The 17,115-nt window shown below is 42.7% G+C and overlaps 1 protein-coding gene across 1 annotated transcript in view; it reads right to left on the bottom strand.

Moving 5' to 3' along the window:
• The window catches only part of LOC108796423 (UPF0505 protein C16orf62-like), a 503,129-nt gene that overhangs the window by 428,039 nt on the left and 57,975 nt on the right, over window positions 1-17,115 (bottom strand). The window contains exons 4-5 of the mRNA XM_018567896.1: window positions 16,820-16,827; window positions 612-728 (exon numbers count right to left, since the gene is read on the bottom strand). Of these exons, the coding sequence (XP_018423398.1) occupies window positions 612-728; window positions 16,820-16,827 (125 nt within the window). The remainder of the gene's footprint in view (window positions 1-611; window positions 729-16,819; window positions 16,828-17,115) is intronic.

The following is a 17,115-nucleotide window of genomic DNA, read 5'->3' as shown; positions in this document are numbered from 1 at the left end:
AGGCAGAGCCAGCTGTACCCGCCCCCTCCCCAGTCCGCTCCGCCAGTCAGCGCTGGCAGATCGGAGCGGGGAGAGGGGAATCCAGCCCTCCCCCTGTCACGGCAGAGAGCCGTGACAGGATCGAGAGGTGAGCGAACCTGGTATGTGTTCACTCACCTCCCGATCTACTGAGCCGACCTGTGACAGTCTCATTGTCACAGGTCGGCTAGAACTATGAGGTGAGTGGAAATCACTCATCTCATAGTTCTCCTTTAAATAAGTTGTTAAAAATATTCATATATACCCTCTAAATAAGGGCTTATTCAAAGCAGAGCAGCAGCTGCTGGAACGCACAGCAATTGCTCACTAACGTTCCCCCTTTGTTCTTGGACTATGATCCGGCCCCCAGCAATGTCTGAGGGACAGTGAACTGGCCCCATGTTTAAAAAGTTTGAGGACCCCTGAACTAGAGTGTCCTGCATACAAAGAAGATGTATTTTATGATCCACGGCTGTGGTAAGCTTCAACCTGCCATGTAGGAAAACACAACATTTGCTGCCAGAAATAACTGCAGGGCACTGTTCAAAGGAGTAACTGAATTTGCAATTTAACTGACAGCATAATAAACTCACAATGGAAAGTTTTTCAGTTGTTGTGTATCTGGCCAAAATCTCTCCTCGCTTGCAGGACCATGGTTCAAAGTCACTTCCTAAGTAGTCTTCCTTCTCACACTTTTTCCTGTTAGAACCCTAAACAGAAAAAAAACAAAAAAACTGCATATTCTGGTGCAATACAATAGCTAAAATACAATAGAAGGAATAGCATATTAAAAGTCAGGAGTCATGTTTGAGTTGATTATGCTCCATTCCCTCCCATTAGAAATCACAGGCCTTCAAAATATCAACGCTAGCGAGAGTCGCAGCCACGATCTGCAGCTGGCCACAAAACACTCCAGCATTTACCGTTGGTACCCTTGATCGCTTGTTAAAATGGCATTTTCAAACTTAAAGTAAAATCTATTTCTTGGAGTCCATTAACCCCTTAGTGACCGAGGCCTTTTTTCATTTTTTGTACCCATGATATAATCCACATTTTAGGCCTGAAAATTACTTCAACCCCCACACACATTTTCTTTAAACCGAGACCTTGTAGAATCAAATGTTAGCAGTTTAACATTTTTATGTTGCACGATATTAGCGTAACATATTATCAAACCCCAAAATGTAGTGAGAAATTCACTTAAAAGGCCCCAAAAACACAATGAAATACCCATTTTTTAAATAAAATATAAAATATGAGATTACAACAAGTAAATAGATACCCAATATGCCCAGGTTAAAAATTGTGTGTGTCCGTGAAACTGCGACAAAATTCAGTACACCAAAAAGTCCATAGATGACAATTTAAAAGCCCCTACAGGTCATCAGTTTAGAGATACGCATAAATATTGGCCCTAGAATTTTTGCTCTCACATCAGCGTGCGCGGCGATACCAAACATGTGTAGGACGATCGTCGTTTTCATACGGAGGCGCACCCGACGCATGTGTACGTGAAGAAGCGCGTGCTCGCGGGGGACTTTAACAAATATTTTTTTAAAATTATTTTTACATTTATTTAATTTAATATTAATTTTAAAAACTTTTTTTTTACTTTACTTTAATTGCCATCATGTAGGGGGGCTTACAAGCTCCCCATGTGATAGCATATTGGCAGTGACAGGTACTCTTTAAGGTGATGCTGGGGGTCCAAAAGACCCCTTGTGTCACTTTTACACTTGAAATAAGCTATTGAAGTGCAAATGGCACTTCAATAGCTTATTGCCTGGCTTCAGGAGCCCAGCACTGACAGCTATGGGTCCGAAAGTGATGTAATCTGCATCGCTCGTGGTCCCATACTACGAGGAGGGGATCGGCAAACAGAGTTTCGTTGATCTCCTCCCCAGCTTCCCCCGACACCAGAGAAGCTGGTCCCGGGCATGTAGGGGTAGGGGTAACGGGGTACGGGAAAAATGGCAGGGGTGTCGGGTGGGGTGACAGGCGGGGGTGACTAGCGCCTGATCGGTTCTCTTGTACAGCTGACAGTCAGCTTTACAAGTTTAAACAGAGTCTGTTTAAACGGGGCCGGTGCCAGTGACTTACTATGGACTTCACTGGTCACTAAGGGGTTAAGGGAGACTGTGAGGTGATACTGCCACCAAAAGATTGGACACTGGCAAACAAAAAACTGTGGACCAGCCCAGTATAACCCCTGCCACCCCCAGCATACCTCCATTTTGTAGCAAAGCAGTACCAAGAACATGATCATGAACACAGAGGGGTGGGACCTGGGTCCCTCAATGGACTAGTAGTACTAAGGGCTAGGCGTTGTTTATCTTCGTGCATTCTCTGCATGAAGATAAATACCGCCTAGCACCTTTCCATGTCACCCTGTCCCCAAATACATACCTCTAAATGCTTGTCACCTCTACTGGGTCGGGGGAAGATATTGTCGCTTCCTGAACTTCCTGGCCGTGGGGAGATGGTACTGAGGGCAGAGCCGCCATAGGCTCCTTTTGCTGTCAGACAGAATAAGCGGTGGAGGGAGTACGGGCATCGCTTGCTGCAGGTTGTAGGTCTGTGGACACACAAAGTTAGGTGCAGTCACGGCCCAGGGGCGTGCACGCATGTAGCCGGCCAGCTGAAGGAGACACCTACAACAAGTGTGGGGAAGCGGTTTGGGGGAACAACTGGAGCACATTCAAGAAAAGCAATTAAAATGAAGAAGTGCAAAATCATGTAAGTGTGGGTTTTCTCATCATAAAAAAACCCCAAAAGGTTTAATAGCACTTGAAGACCAGGTGGCAGCCCTGCAAATCTGGGAAAGAGTTGCTTGATGCTGAAAAGCCCAACAAGTGCTCACAGATCTAGTACAGTGTGCCTTGACAGGAAAAGATGGAACCCAATCATTAAAGTGTATCTAAACCCACAAGAGAAAAACCCTTATATAATGCAGCATTTGTTTTCTGTTCTTAGGCTTCATTTCCTTTACTTTTAACTGGTAAACCACCCAGTAAGACTGTTATTTTTCAACTTCATTAACAAAACAAGATTCCCAGCAAAAGTGGCAGCTAAAGGATTAAGACAACACTGACAGGAGTTCTTACAATGGTCAGCTTTAATTGATTTATGCAAAATCTAAACCCAAAAGGAATATAAAAAAACTGTCTGCAAATGCTTAAAGTGTAAAACTGGAGTTCAGCTTTAAATTACTCAAATTTGCTAGTGCATCTAACACTATCCTCTCCAAAGGCTGACAATGCTTCTGTCAAAGGCTGGCTACATTGCTCCTCCAAAGAGTGAAGCCACCCTAAAGCTGGCCATACGTCATCTATTTCCTTCATTCAACCTGCAGGCAGAACAAAGAACGCATTCCTCCATCAACTCTTAGGGGTGTTGATCGAGGAATCTCCAGCTGTCTTCACTGTATTCTGAAAGAGGCTGCCGGCCACTATCACAACACCAGAACAGAGCCAGCAGCTTTATTTGCTGTCCACTCGGTTCATTCAAGGCTCATTTCCCTTGCTGCGATCCCTCGCATTCTGAGCACAGTACAGTGCGATGAGCGCACGGGCTGGTGAGCCCTCAAAGATTTTCCTTCGATCAGCTGATTGAGGGATGCCAACTGTTTGAATTTAGGCCAGTTCATCAAGAATCAGGCAAAATTAGCATAGTGGATGGCCAGCTTAAGACAGGAAGTGTGTTACTGGCTGGATCACCAGATGAAAATATAGGAAAAGAAGCCTGAAGAAAACTAATGCATACACCACATTTAAGGATTGGTAAGCTGACATATATTACATTTTTGTTTTTGCATTTACATATGCATTAACACCATAAGCTTGAATAATGGTTTATTTGAGCCACAGTGAAATGGTGCATTGAGAAGCTGGTTTCCTTTTAGGAGGACCATCAGAAACAAACAAAATGAGAGCCAGTCTTTCTGACAGAAGCAGTGGCTGCAAGGAAAACTAGCACCGCAAAAACTACATTTTAAAGGAGATCTACCTCCATTGCCAAAAATAAACTGGATCCAGACAGAAGAAAGGTCCTACTTGAGATTTTTTTTAAAACTACCTTACGAAGGAAGAAAGTTCTGAGCCTTAACACTACCTTGTCCTTGTGCAAGACCAGAAAGGTTTTTTTGAAGAGTAAGCTCGCCAACTTAGAAACTCGCTTCATAGGAGGAGATCGCTACAATGAATGAAACCACGTGAGAGTGCAAAGGGGAAAATCCCTAATTGGTTTAAACGGTGGTGTAAGAGTGCCAAATGCTTGTTCAGGCCTGATTGCATAAAGGCCAGGATTTCTCCCATGGAGAATTTCCTGGGATGAAGCTTTTTGTCTCACACCTGAAGTATGCCTTTCATGTGCAGTGAGAGACCTTGAAGCAAGTTGACTGGTGGGTATCACCAATTAATAAGATGCCTTTGTCTCTCAGAACCTGGGCTTCAACAAACGTGCAGCTAAAGCTAGTAAACATAAGGCAAAGTGGCAAACAAACTGGCCCTCGAGACAGAAGAAACAGACAAATCTAGTCCACAGAGAGTACTCCAGGAGTCTGATTAGGTTGGACTATGAGATCTGCTTGGGATAGTGTGGCGCTACCCCATGGAGCCACCAGAGCATTCACTGATTCTGCTAGAGAAACCCGGTATTTGCAAAAAAACCTGTCCAGATTTTTGTTGCATTTGGAGTGCAGGAGGTCAACATCCAGCGTCCCCCACCTTTGACAAAGGTCCTGAACACCTCCGGGTGATGGAACCTTTCCTCGAAGTCCAGTAGCTGCCAGTCGAGAAAATCTGTCTGCCACATTTGCACAGCTGCAAATGGTGGACAAGGCTGCAAGGTGAAGTCCTGCCCAGAACAGGATCCTTCATACCTCTTTTGCTGCGGCAAGTCTTCTGGTTCCTTCCTGATTGTTCATGTACGCCACTGCTGTGGCTTTGTCCAACTGAATCCTGATCAGACAACCCTCCAGTTGGGGTGTCCAGCACAGCAGGGACAACCATATTGGCCAATTATCTACAGGGACTTCTGCGCTCGATTAATCTAAGAAAACTAGGCGTTTCTCCTTACAGCTGCTCACTTAAATTGGCTGCATGAGCCTGCATTAATATCATTCAAACTTGTGAAGCGGCGCCATCACCCAACAAGTAAACAAATATCTGCAAAAAACAAATATTATAGTGAACAATACTATTGAGAGAAAAGAAAAAAAAAATATGTATATATATATAATATTTTTCAAATATTTTCCAAATTAAATCTTCTAGTCAACTGTTTGTGGAAATCACAAGGTGATAATCTAAAAAAACTCCAAATGACTAATAAAGTAGCAAACGTGTCAGTGTGTAAAACACATAATTGAAACAAAGAGGGGAATTTATCAAAACTGGAGCAGACAAAATGTGGAACAGATTTACACTGCAGCCAATCAGATTCTCTCTCTCATTTTCAAATCTTACCTGGTCAAACTGAAGAGAGATGCTGATTGGTTGCCATAGGCAACTGCTCCAGATTCTGTTTGCTCCAGTTTTAATAAATTCTCCCCAAAGTGTCCATAAATTCATTTAACGCAGGCAGCTCTCTCAAAAAAAAAGTGTTGTCTTAGTCTTTCTTTGTGCGTCACTCTGCCCACTCTTGTAATTTCTTGTGTGTATTTTTTGCGGAAGTGCTCATAAAAAACACCAATAAATAAGCCTCTCACCTCCGTGTTCAGACCCTTGGGTCTCAAAGCGCTTCTTATAGGCTAAAACTCCTTCATACTATTTGAAGCTGTGATCTTCCTTCCTTCAGATGAGACCAATCCTGATCTTAACGTTTTTCTCCTCTACCGACAGCCCAACTTCATCTCAAAAAGAACTCTCAAAGACAGAAGTGGAAATCATAGCGCACCCGTATGCATAAAATGATTTTATTAAAAAAATACACTCACATAAAGAATAAAATCGCATATCAGAATCACATTCCTGGATGTCAGATCTGCCCTCCTCTTTCTCTCCAGGCGTTCTGATGTCACTGACTCAGCTTCTACGCGTTACGTCTAATTGACTTCATCAGGAAGCTAGAGTCAGTGAGTTCATCAAACTCATATATACAAGCACTCTATTAACCCTTACTATGATAACTATCTTAAACCATTGAAATCTATGATCGTCACGTTCATACAATCTAGACCGATGCCACCATAAACATACAATTATTGAATCAAATAAATATTACTAAAACAACCATAACTGCTATTCCATGGCACTAACGTGTGTGTGCGAGCTATGCGGAGTGTAAAATGAAATAGGAATCGACTAACATCCTGCACCTGTGTACATATTCTCCTATCTCTATGTCTATGCTATGAGAATGTCACAATAAGGAACAATGTGATGGTTCTCAATGATGGACCAAATGGATCCACTGGCCCCATTTGCGGAAACCCCATTAATTAAAAAAAAAGACAATCCATTGGAACCCACATTAAAAATCACGAATAAAACAATTTGAATCAAACTCTACATTAAGACCATTAGGTACCAAAGTATTGGCTTTATGTATCCAAAAGGATTCTTTTTTAGATAAGTCCCTTACTATATTAATCCCTCTCCAATGCGGTTTAATTTTTTCAATCCCCCAAAACTTTAGACCTCTTGGATCTTTTTTATATCTTCTAAAATGTTTGGAAACCTTATGATTCTTGTATCCTATTTAATATTATACACATGTTCATGTATCCTGTCTGCTAGACTCCTTTTAGTCCTCCCCAATGTATTTTAGCCCACATGGGCATTCAAGCAAGTATACTACTTCTACAGAATTACATGATATGAAATCTTTAATTTTTCCTATTTTACCTTTGGTTTTTATTTCAAACATTTTTCTCCTTTTTTCTGTTGCAATATTTTTATAAAATTTTTACAGTGGTACATTAATATAAAAAGTTCTGACATTTCCACGGAAACAATCTCATTGAGGAGAGTAACAACGGTTGTTATACAAAAGTATTTTCAAGTGTTACATTTGCATTCCAGCTCCTCTTAGCACCTTAACCTCTGCGTACTAGGCGGATCAAAGCAGAATGGGGGTCATCGCCTATTAGGGGGACGTGGAGAGAGGTATTATGGATTGTCAGAAAAGGGTGATCAACTCAGTGGGGATGGGGGAAGACAGAATAGGGTATAGTGGGGTGGGGGGATAGGAGAGGGGAAGGATCAACATCAGTATTATTGATCACTTTTGATTAAACAGGGAACTCCTTGTCGGACCATCGATCAGTTCTTATACAGCAGGACCAATTCACCACCTTCCCATTATCCTTCCTGGCCCTATATCATTGTGCGTGTCTATATACCCCTAAAGCTGGTTGGATCCATATTAGGGTGTTGGTGGAGGATCCAAGGTTCCCAGATGAGTAGGAACTTGGCTTGTGAATCTTCCAGGATACTAGTCAGCCTTTCATTTAACATTATGTTATCTAACCTACGAGTGAACTCCATATATGTGATCTGTTGCTTTTTCCAGTTGCCCGCCAGGGTGAGTTTAGCTGCAAGGAAAATAAAATGTGATAGCGCCCGTTGCGAGTTATGTAGTTCCGGGATGGGCAAGTGGAAAATAGCATGTTGAAGGTTTCTAGGGACGTGCTTGTGGAACAAGGCAGCGAGTAGTCTATATATTCTAATCCAAAATCGGGTAGCAATAGGGCATCGCCACCAGATGTGAATCATATCGCCAGGTTCCCGGCAACCCCGGTAACAATCTCCTGATGAATTAGGATATAAACGTGCGAGTCTAGCTGGGACCATGTACCACTTCATTATCACTTTATACGCCACTTCGGCGTTCGTAACATTCCATGAGCATTTAGCGATATTCTTCCATACTTGTCGCCATGTCTCCAAGGGCCATGCCTGCTGCAAATCTCTCTCCCAGCTGTTGACATAAGAGTGTAAGGTGTGACTAAGTAGTCTATTTAACTGGGGGTATAAGACTGACACCAAACCCGGGCCTCCCGGAGAGTGTAGGCAAATATGCTCAAAGTAGGTGAGTATGCATCCCGGTTCTCTCCTTTTTATTAAGGCAGAGGTCCAGTGGTGAAGCTGAAGGTATCCGAAGTGTTCAGACATTGGGATTTGTTTACAATCCCATAGGTATTGCCAGGAGGGTATGGCAGGGGATCGCGCCATATCAAACAATTTTAAAGCCGTTGTCCGTCCACCACTGGAACGCCCTAGGGTTGTCCATTCCTGGTGGGAACAAGGGCTGGGCCACCAAAGGCAGGAGTGGGAAATATGGGGAGAGTAGGTCAGCTGAGTATTTGAGGGAATCCCACACTTTAAGCGAATGTAACATTAGTGGACTCAGGGTTTTGAGCCTGTTAATAGTGGGTATCCAGGGCAGCGCTGTTAATGGCACCGGGGAGCAGTGGAATTTCCAGCATAAGCCAGAGAGGGGGGGATCGTTGTTGTATATTGGGCAGTCCCACACCTCCATCTATCTTGTGTTTATATAGGGTGGTGCGTGCCACTCTGGCCCTAAGAGGGTGCCATGCGAAATGGAGGATGCTCCGCTGCATTGAGCGTAAGGCAAAGGAGGGGATGGCGACCGGAAGCGTACTGAAGAAATAAAGAAGTTTGGGCAGTATGGTCATCTTGATTGCTGACACTTTGGCTAGCCATGAGAGTTTATGAGGGAGCCAGGGGGGTCAACATTTTCTTTAGGTTTCTAAATAGGGGGATATAATTTGTGGCGTATAAAGTGTCGTACGAAGAAGTAATTTTGATCCCTAGGTAGTTGATATAGGACTTAGCCCATTCGAAGGTAGAATTGGTACAAAGATGGTCATATAAGTGTTTAGGGAGCGTGATGTTCAATGCAGCGGATTTACCCCAGTTTACTGTGAGTCCAGTTATGGTGGAGAATTGTTGTAGGAGATTTAAAAGGTTGGGTACTGTGGTATGCGGCTGAGTCAGGGTAAGCATAACGTCATCAGCGAAAAGGCTTGCTTTATATTCCACCCCCGCTAGTTCAATACCTTTAATATTGGGGTCCCCGCGGAGAAGAATCGCTAGAGGTTCAATTGCTAGTGCAAAAAGGGCAGGGGATAAGGGACATCCCTGACAGGTACCCCGCTCGATTGGGAATTCTTGTGACAGGCGCCCTAGGTATTTAATTTGTGCTTTGGGTGTGGAGTAAAGGACCTGCAACCAGGTTAGGAAGGAGTCTCCAAAACCCCAGCGGCGTAAAATGTAATGTAGGTATTCCCATGAGATGGAATCGAAAGCCCTCTGCAGGTCTAGGGACAGTAGGAAACCTGGTATATTTCGAGATTTGAGCACATGAACCAGGTGGATTATTTTCCGAACGTTGTCCCCCATTTGCCTACCGGGAATGAATCCCACCTTGTCTCTATGGACAATATAAGGGAGGATGAGGTTAATACGAGTGGCCAATATTTTCGTTAGAATTTTAATGTCAATGTTTAGCAACGAAATGGGTCTGTAATTACTGGGATTTAGATGGTCTTTGTCGGGTTTGGGTATCATTGATACATACGCCAAGAGGGATGATGGGTGCAAAGTCAGGCCAGTCTTAAGGGAGTTAAACATCAGGGCCAACTTAGGGGCTAACAGTGGTGAAAGTTTTTTGTAGTACAAAGCAGAGTAGCCGTCGGGGCCGGGTGCTTTGGAGTGTTTGAGATGTTTGATAGCGGTTAGAACTTCCTCTACTCAGCCCTTGAACATTGTGTGAAATTAATGCAAACTTACTAGCCATAGTAGGAGGGTAAGTGGGACGATGCTTGTGGCTTCAGCCGCACACCACAGTAGGGGTAGATGGGGAAGTCAGCGTGGTCCGGTGGGAGAACCCGGCTTGATGAGGTGGATGTTGATCCAAGAGAGATGTAGGGGTGGGAGGGGACAAAACCTTCAGGGTAAGAGAGAATACAAGAAAGAAGGGATGTCCCGCTTCTGGAGATGCATTAGCTCCAATCTATTACCCTTGTATTTCAGTCCATCTTACCGGATCCATAACCAGAAAGTATATCAAACAAAAAAAAAACACAAAGTTCGGGCCGTCTACTAGGTCGAGGCGGTCCAAGGGTTACTTTAAAGATCGGGACAGACTATGAATGTGATTAATGAAAAAGTATTTATTCAGGTTTTAAATGTAACAAACGTGGCCAATCTCTATTTGTCGACCAATAAAAACAAAGTGAACAGAGAAAAAGTAATTGAGCTGACTGTTGTTTTTGTTGCCTTTGTTGGGACTATTTTAACCCTTGTAAATTGTATAGCCTTTATCCGGTTTTATGGAAATCCACCCATTGTTCTTTAAGGTATGTATGGTTCCTTGAATATCCTTCCCATATATGGTTGATTTCACCCGTGGATTACATATGCGGTCTCCCCACTAATAGTACTGTATCTTTTCTTTCTTGTGTCAGTATATCTTGAGATGTTTTTAGATAATTCCTTCCCTTTGTGTTTTTTTGGTTTTTGGAGTTTTTGTCTTCTATGATTGGATTTTTTTCCTTCGTTAGTTTGCTACGAGTAGTTGGGGGTAAGCTATTTCCTTGTATGATATAAGTAGTTTAATTACACTCATTTAGTGTTTGTAGGCTGTGATATTTCATTTGCGCTATATGTTTGTAATACAATTCTTCCCTTGCTCTCTGCACAGGGTATCTTTTTCTATATATTTTGTCCAGTATTGATATAATTTTGCATTTTTAGAAAAGTTTGTATAGAATAGACTATTACTCACATATCCAAGTCGCCGTCTCTCTAATATGTAGCTTACCTCTCCACTTGAAGGGAAATCGTTTTATTTGTTTTTGGCGTGGGGTACACGATCCTGCATATTAATCCTTCGTCTGGGTATTTTGAACTCCCCTGGGTTTAATGATGTCCATATGGTGTTGTCTTTGGTGAATCAAAGGTGATATAAGCCATAAGTCAGGATGTTTGATAGGGTGTATCTCCTCTGTTAGGGGTTTAGTCCAGGCATTACACGTGTGGCGTCAACTTCCATCCTATTTTCATTCATATTTCGTTTAGGATCATTTTCCAATAAATCCTCTCTTTTTATCTTCAACACCTCGTTTCGTTCTTTGTCAATCTGTTCTGGTTTATAACCCTTTTGCTAATATTTCTGAATGCTCCAAATAATCCATTTCTTTTTTACAATTTTTTCTTAATCTCTGGAATTGGCCTCTTGGTATGTTCTTCAGCCATGCTGGATGGTGACAGCTTGAGATAGGAATGTAGCTATTTTTATCTGTATCTTTAAAATATGTTTTTGTTAAAATGTTGTTATTCTCTCGTTTAAATATCATTACATCTAAAAAATTAACCCTTTGTTATACTCCCATGTTTATTTAATATTTTTGTTATTATTAAGCTTTTGTAAATACCGTTTTTTAATGATTCCTCATCTCCCTCCATCTATGAACCTTTTTGTAGAGTTTCATTTGTTAGAGAAATTAGGCTTTTTGATATGCAAGGGTTTTATGCATGTGGGCGGTGTTATGCTTGTAAAGAGGTTAAATCTAATGAAAAAAGGAGAAAAATGTTTGAAATAAAAACCAAAAAGGTAAAAGAGGAAAAATTAAAGATTTCATATCATGTAATTCTGTAGAAGTAGTATACTTGCTTGAATGCCCATGTGGGCTAAAATACATTGGGGAGGACTAAAAGGAGTCTAGCAGACAGGATACATGAACATGTGTATAATATTAAAATAGGATACAAAAATCATAAATGTTTCCAAACATTTTAGAAGATATCATAAAAAAGATCCAAGAGGTCTAAAAGTTTTGGGGGATTGAAAAAATTAAACCGCATTGGAGAGGGATTAATATAGTAAGGGACTTATCGAAAAAGAATCCTTTTGGATACATAAAGCCAATACTTTGGTACCTAATGGTCTTAATGTAGAGTTTGATTTAAATTGTTTTATTCGTGATTTTTAATGTGGGTTCCAATGGATTGTCTGTTTTAAATTAATGGGGTTTCCGCAAATGGGGCCAGTGGATCCATCTGGTCCATTATTGAGAACCATCACATTGTTCCTTATTGTGTCATTTTCATAGCATACACATAGAGATAGGAGAATGTGTACGCAGGTGCAGGATGTTAGTCGATTCCCATTTCATTTTGCACTCCGCATAGCTCCCACACACACGTTAGTGCCATGGAATAGCAGTTATAGTTGTTTTAGTAATATTTATTTGATTTAATAATTGTATGTTTATGGTGGCATTGGTCTAGATTGTATGAACGTGAAGATCATAGATTTCAATGGTTTAAGATAGTTATCATAGTAAGGGTTAATAGAGTGCTTGTATATATGACCTTGATGAACTCACTGACTCTAGCTTCCTGATGAAGTCAATTAGACGTAACGCGTAGAAGCTGAGTCAGTGACATCAGAACGCCTGGAGAGAAAGAGGAGGGCAGATCTGACATCCAGGAATGTGATTCTGATACGCGATTTTATTCTTTATGTGAGTGTATTTTTTTAATAAAATCATTTTATGCATACGGGTGCGCTATGATTTCCACTTCTGTCTTTGAGAGATCTTTTTGAGATGAAGTTGGGCTGTCGGTAGAGGAGAAAAACGTTATCAGGATTGGTCTCCTCTGAAGGAAGGAAGATGACAGCTTCAAATAGTGTGAGGAAGGAGTTTTACCCTATAAGAAGCGCTTTGAGACCCAAGGGTCTGAACACGGAGGTGAGAGGCTTATTTATCAGCGCACTGGTGTTTTTTATGAGCACTTCCGCAAAAAAATACACACAAGAAATTACAAGAGTGGGCAGAGTGACGCACAAAGAAAGACTAAGACAACACTTTATTTTTGAGAGAGCTGCCTGCGTTAAATTAATTTATGGGCACATTATCACCTTGTGATTTACACAAACAGTTGACTAGAAGATTTAATTTGGAACATATTTTATATATATATCTATATATCTATATATAGATATATATATATATATATATATATATACACACATACACACACATTTTTTTTTTCCTTTCCTCTCAATAGTATTGTTCACGATAATATTTGGTTTTTGCACATATTGCTGTATGTTTAGATGTTGGGTGATGGCGCCGCTTCACATGTTTGAATCATATTGGCCAATGTTCCAGAATGTAGATTGAGACATGAGATTCTGCCAACATCCTAGTCCCCTGCACCGACAAGATATCCAAGACTCCTCCCCAGCCTGAAAGATTGGCATCGATATGTAGAGATTGAAAAATAGGACTTTCAACTCCAGAGCAAGATACCTGAGCCACAAAGCCAGGGACATCCTGGCAAGTGGTGTGTCATAAATTGGTCTATTCAAGGACTGGACTGATTTGATCATGTTGCCGTGGGGATCTGGAGTGGAAATGAGCAAATGGGACTGCCTTGATGTTAGTTACCATCAGCCCCAGGACTCTCATGAAGTATCGATTAGTCAAGTGACGTCTGATTTCGGGAGCAGACAGTTTGATGTTTCTACCAAAGAAAAAAAACCTCTGGATTGAGCTAGCAAATTCGACCGATATCCCAACCTATGAGTTGCTGACTTCTGAAGGTTTAGTACCCAGTCAGCCCTCTGCAAGTTCTGGACGGTCTGGGGTACATTATCTGCCAGAACCTGTGCAGTCTGTTACCTCAGCAGGAGGTTTGCAGGTATCCCCCAATGGGGATACCTTGGGAGAACAACAACAAGACCAGCACAGAAGCAAGCACCTTGGCGAGTCCCCAAGGTACAGAACATAGGCTGAATGGCAGGTCCACTAATTGCAAATACAGGGGAGTCAGGGTAAAGTGAAGGAGTCAGCGACGCACTGCAAAAATGGGATCATGCAAGTACGGGTCCTTGATGTACACAGAGGCCAGGAAGTCTCCTTGATGAAGGGAGGCTATGACAAACCTAATGGACTGCATTAGGAAATTCTGAGCATGAATGAAGACATTTAAGCCCTTCTAATCTAAAATAGGGCAGATGCCTTCTTTGAGTCTGGCAACTGTGAACAAGTTGAAGTAAAACCCTTGAACTGTTCTGCCTCAGGGACTGGGGCAAAAACGCCCTGCTCAAGAAGCCCCACTAGAGCCACATGAGATCTGTTAATCTGTTTGGTAACAAAGGCAGATTGAAAGTAATTAAACAAGGACAGAGCTGCAAGTGAAAGTCTAGCTTGTAGCCCAAGCATCTGAGATAGTGATTGTTCGATCGTCCATAAAGGTGACCAAATGTCCCCCCAACTTCTGGGAAGTGGGGGTGGCCCCTCATAATGAATAGGATTTATCTCTGGGTTTGGAGGACTTAGGGGTCCAGGGCAGGCATGGGTTTGGCTTTGGAATCTTTAAAAAAAAATGGAAACATGGATTCTTTAGCCATACATTTATGAATAAATGTCTGGCAGAAGAAAAGGAGACTTCAGGCTTGCAATATTTCTCAGACTAAAAGTATGGAGGACTTTTGAAATAGTCTATCCATCCCACCTGTCCTCAGAATCCATATCCAATGTCCTAGGGCAGGGGTGCCCATAAGGTCGATCGCGATCTACCAGTCGAACGCGTAGCGATCACTGGGAGATCGCGATGTCCTGTCTTCTCTGGATCCCCGCTGCTCTCCCCCATCTGTATGAGGCGGGGTTCTGAGGAAAAGTGAAGCTGCAGTCGGTGGCGGGGGGCGGAGCCGCTATCACAGCAGCACGCAGAGCGGTGAGGAGAGAGCTGGAGGCTCTCTCTCTCTCCTCACCGCACATGCTGCTGGCTCTGTGGTTACAGCGGCTCCGTCCCCCCCGACGGCTGAAGTGCTTTCTTCACTTCTCCTCGGTTCTCCCGCTGCCTCTGCCCGGGAGAGCAGGGGGGATCCAGAGGAGAAGTTGCAGCCCCCTGTGTGTGTGGCAGAGCGGCAGAGGATCGGTACATATCAGTGATATGTACCGGTCCCCTGTGCAGGACAAACACTGGAGCAATCGGCTGATCACTCCAGTGTTTGTAAATAACTGGGGACACATAGTACTATGTGTCCCCAGTTATGAATGAACCGGAAGTGATTTACATAACTTCCTGTTCATTCATAAGATTCTAAATGGGGAGTAGCACTCTGTACAGAGGCTCCTCCCCATTCAAAAAGTGGATGATAGTAAAATATTTTCTAAATGAATGGGAAGCCTCTGTGCTTTCTATTCATTTAGAACAGAGGCTGCAAAAGAAAGAGATTGAGGAGTTTGTGTCCTCAATTTCTTTTTCTATTTTAAAAGGGAAATATCAGGGGGCTGTTTTAGAAAACATTAATTAAAAAATGTTTTTAATTCAAATTAAATAAAAAATAAGAAATAATAAAACATAAATAAAAACTAGTTGGAGGACAGGACGCCGGCGCCTCTAGAACGCACTGGAATGCAAGCCGGCCGACTCCGTGCGTTCAGGGGCAGGAAGGGCCGTGGGGTTGTATTGAAGTCAATGGCAACGCAGCCATGCCCCCCACCCACAGTGATCGGCTGCCTGCATTCCAGTCCAGTGCAATCTGCAAAAATAGCGCTTGCAGCATTTTTGCAGATTGCACTGGACTGGAATGCAGGCAGCCGATCACTGTGGGTGGGGGGCATGGCTGCGTTGCCATTGACTTCAATGCACCGCCATGCTCCAACCCCCCCCGCCCCCCCGAATGCAGGTGTTTTGTCGTTGGTAGATCTCATTGAGCTTGTCATTTGAAAAGTAGATCTCCGACAGGCGCCCCTGTCCTAGGGGGCCTGTTTTGCTTGGCAACATTTTACAAATATTTGTTGTCTGATTCTTGTAGTAAAGGCCCAAGGAAACTGACCTCAGTAGTATTTAACTTACTTTACTATACAAAAATGCTGCTTCCACAAACTACTGAGTTACAGGAAAAGCAGTACAAAACAACATACATACACATACGGGGTGCTACAAATACAGTTACATGCACACATGCACCCACTATTTTCTTTCTAGTACATTTAAGTGGTTTCGATAAAAGGGTACAAAGGCACTTAGCGTGAAGTGGCAGGTCTACAAATTCTGTATTCAAACAAGACTTCGTGGTGATTAAGTGTTCGTAGGAAAATGGCTTCTGGTTGCAATCTCTCCAAGTGTGGCCTTTAGTCTTCCTTTGTTTCAGCGGCGTCCTCTTTGGTCAAATTTTCATCATGAAGTCCTCTCTATTTCACCTGGGCTGCTTGCTTTTTTTCAAGTTGTAGCCCATCTGTGGGTGTCGCCCTTACACCTTCTCTAGAATTACATGATATGTAGCCCTGTACCCCCTTTTCCACTTACAGAGCTAGGTTATTTTTCTTTTAAATAAATATTAATGTAATTTTACTGGTATCTATCTACCAGTCATTTCCCACCCTCGGCTTATATTCGGGTCAATACTTTTTCCCAGTTTTTTTTTGTAAAATTAGGTACCTTGGCTTATATTCGGGACGGCTTATACTCGAGTATATACGGTAAGTGTATCTCTTTTTCCAACTCTAGATAGCAGCACAGTACCATAAATGCAATCCATGGTCAGTTAAATGCCAAAGGCCAGACCAGCTTGGGTGTGTTGTATACCCCTAAACAAAAACCATAATCTATAAACAAAAAACACTCATATGTCCCATTGTGAGAAAGCTAGCTTTTCACAATAGAAGATACTGTCACAGTGTCCGAGAAAAAAAACAAAGCATATTTTGCTACTACCATCAGGGAATTGCAAGAGACTGTTTTCTCAGCAGCACTCCTATTTACAGGGTCTGTGCTCCCACGTGGATGATCTTTCAGATAGGTCCAGGCGCAACAACATTCGCTTGAAGGGGATGCCTGAGGCCACGGGCACCGCTGACCTGGCTCCTACAGTATGGGCTATCTTCAATATGGTGCTAGACAGAGCGATCAAGGAAGAGATAGAGCTGGACAGGGTGTGTCGAACCCCTGGACACACCCAGGGCACCAGCGGACCCCGAGACATCCTTTGCAGTGTCCACTTTTTCAAAGTGAAGGAAGCCATTCTACAGAAAGCTAAAGCTAAAGGGGCGGTGGAATAGGATGGCGCGCACGTTACACTTTACCAGTACTTGTCGCCACGTACTCTGGC

This window comes from Nanorana parkeri, unplaced genomic scaffold, assembly GCF_000935625.1.
Source record: "Nanorana parkeri isolate BGI_ZX_2015 unplaced genomic scaffold, ASM93562v1 scaffold1113, whole genome shotgun sequence".
Taxonomy (NCBI): domain Eukaryota; kingdom Metazoa; phylum Chordata; class Amphibia; order Anura; family Dicroglossidae; genus Nanorana; species Nanorana parkeri.
This window is presented reverse-complemented; position numbering and strand designations above follow the sequence as displayed.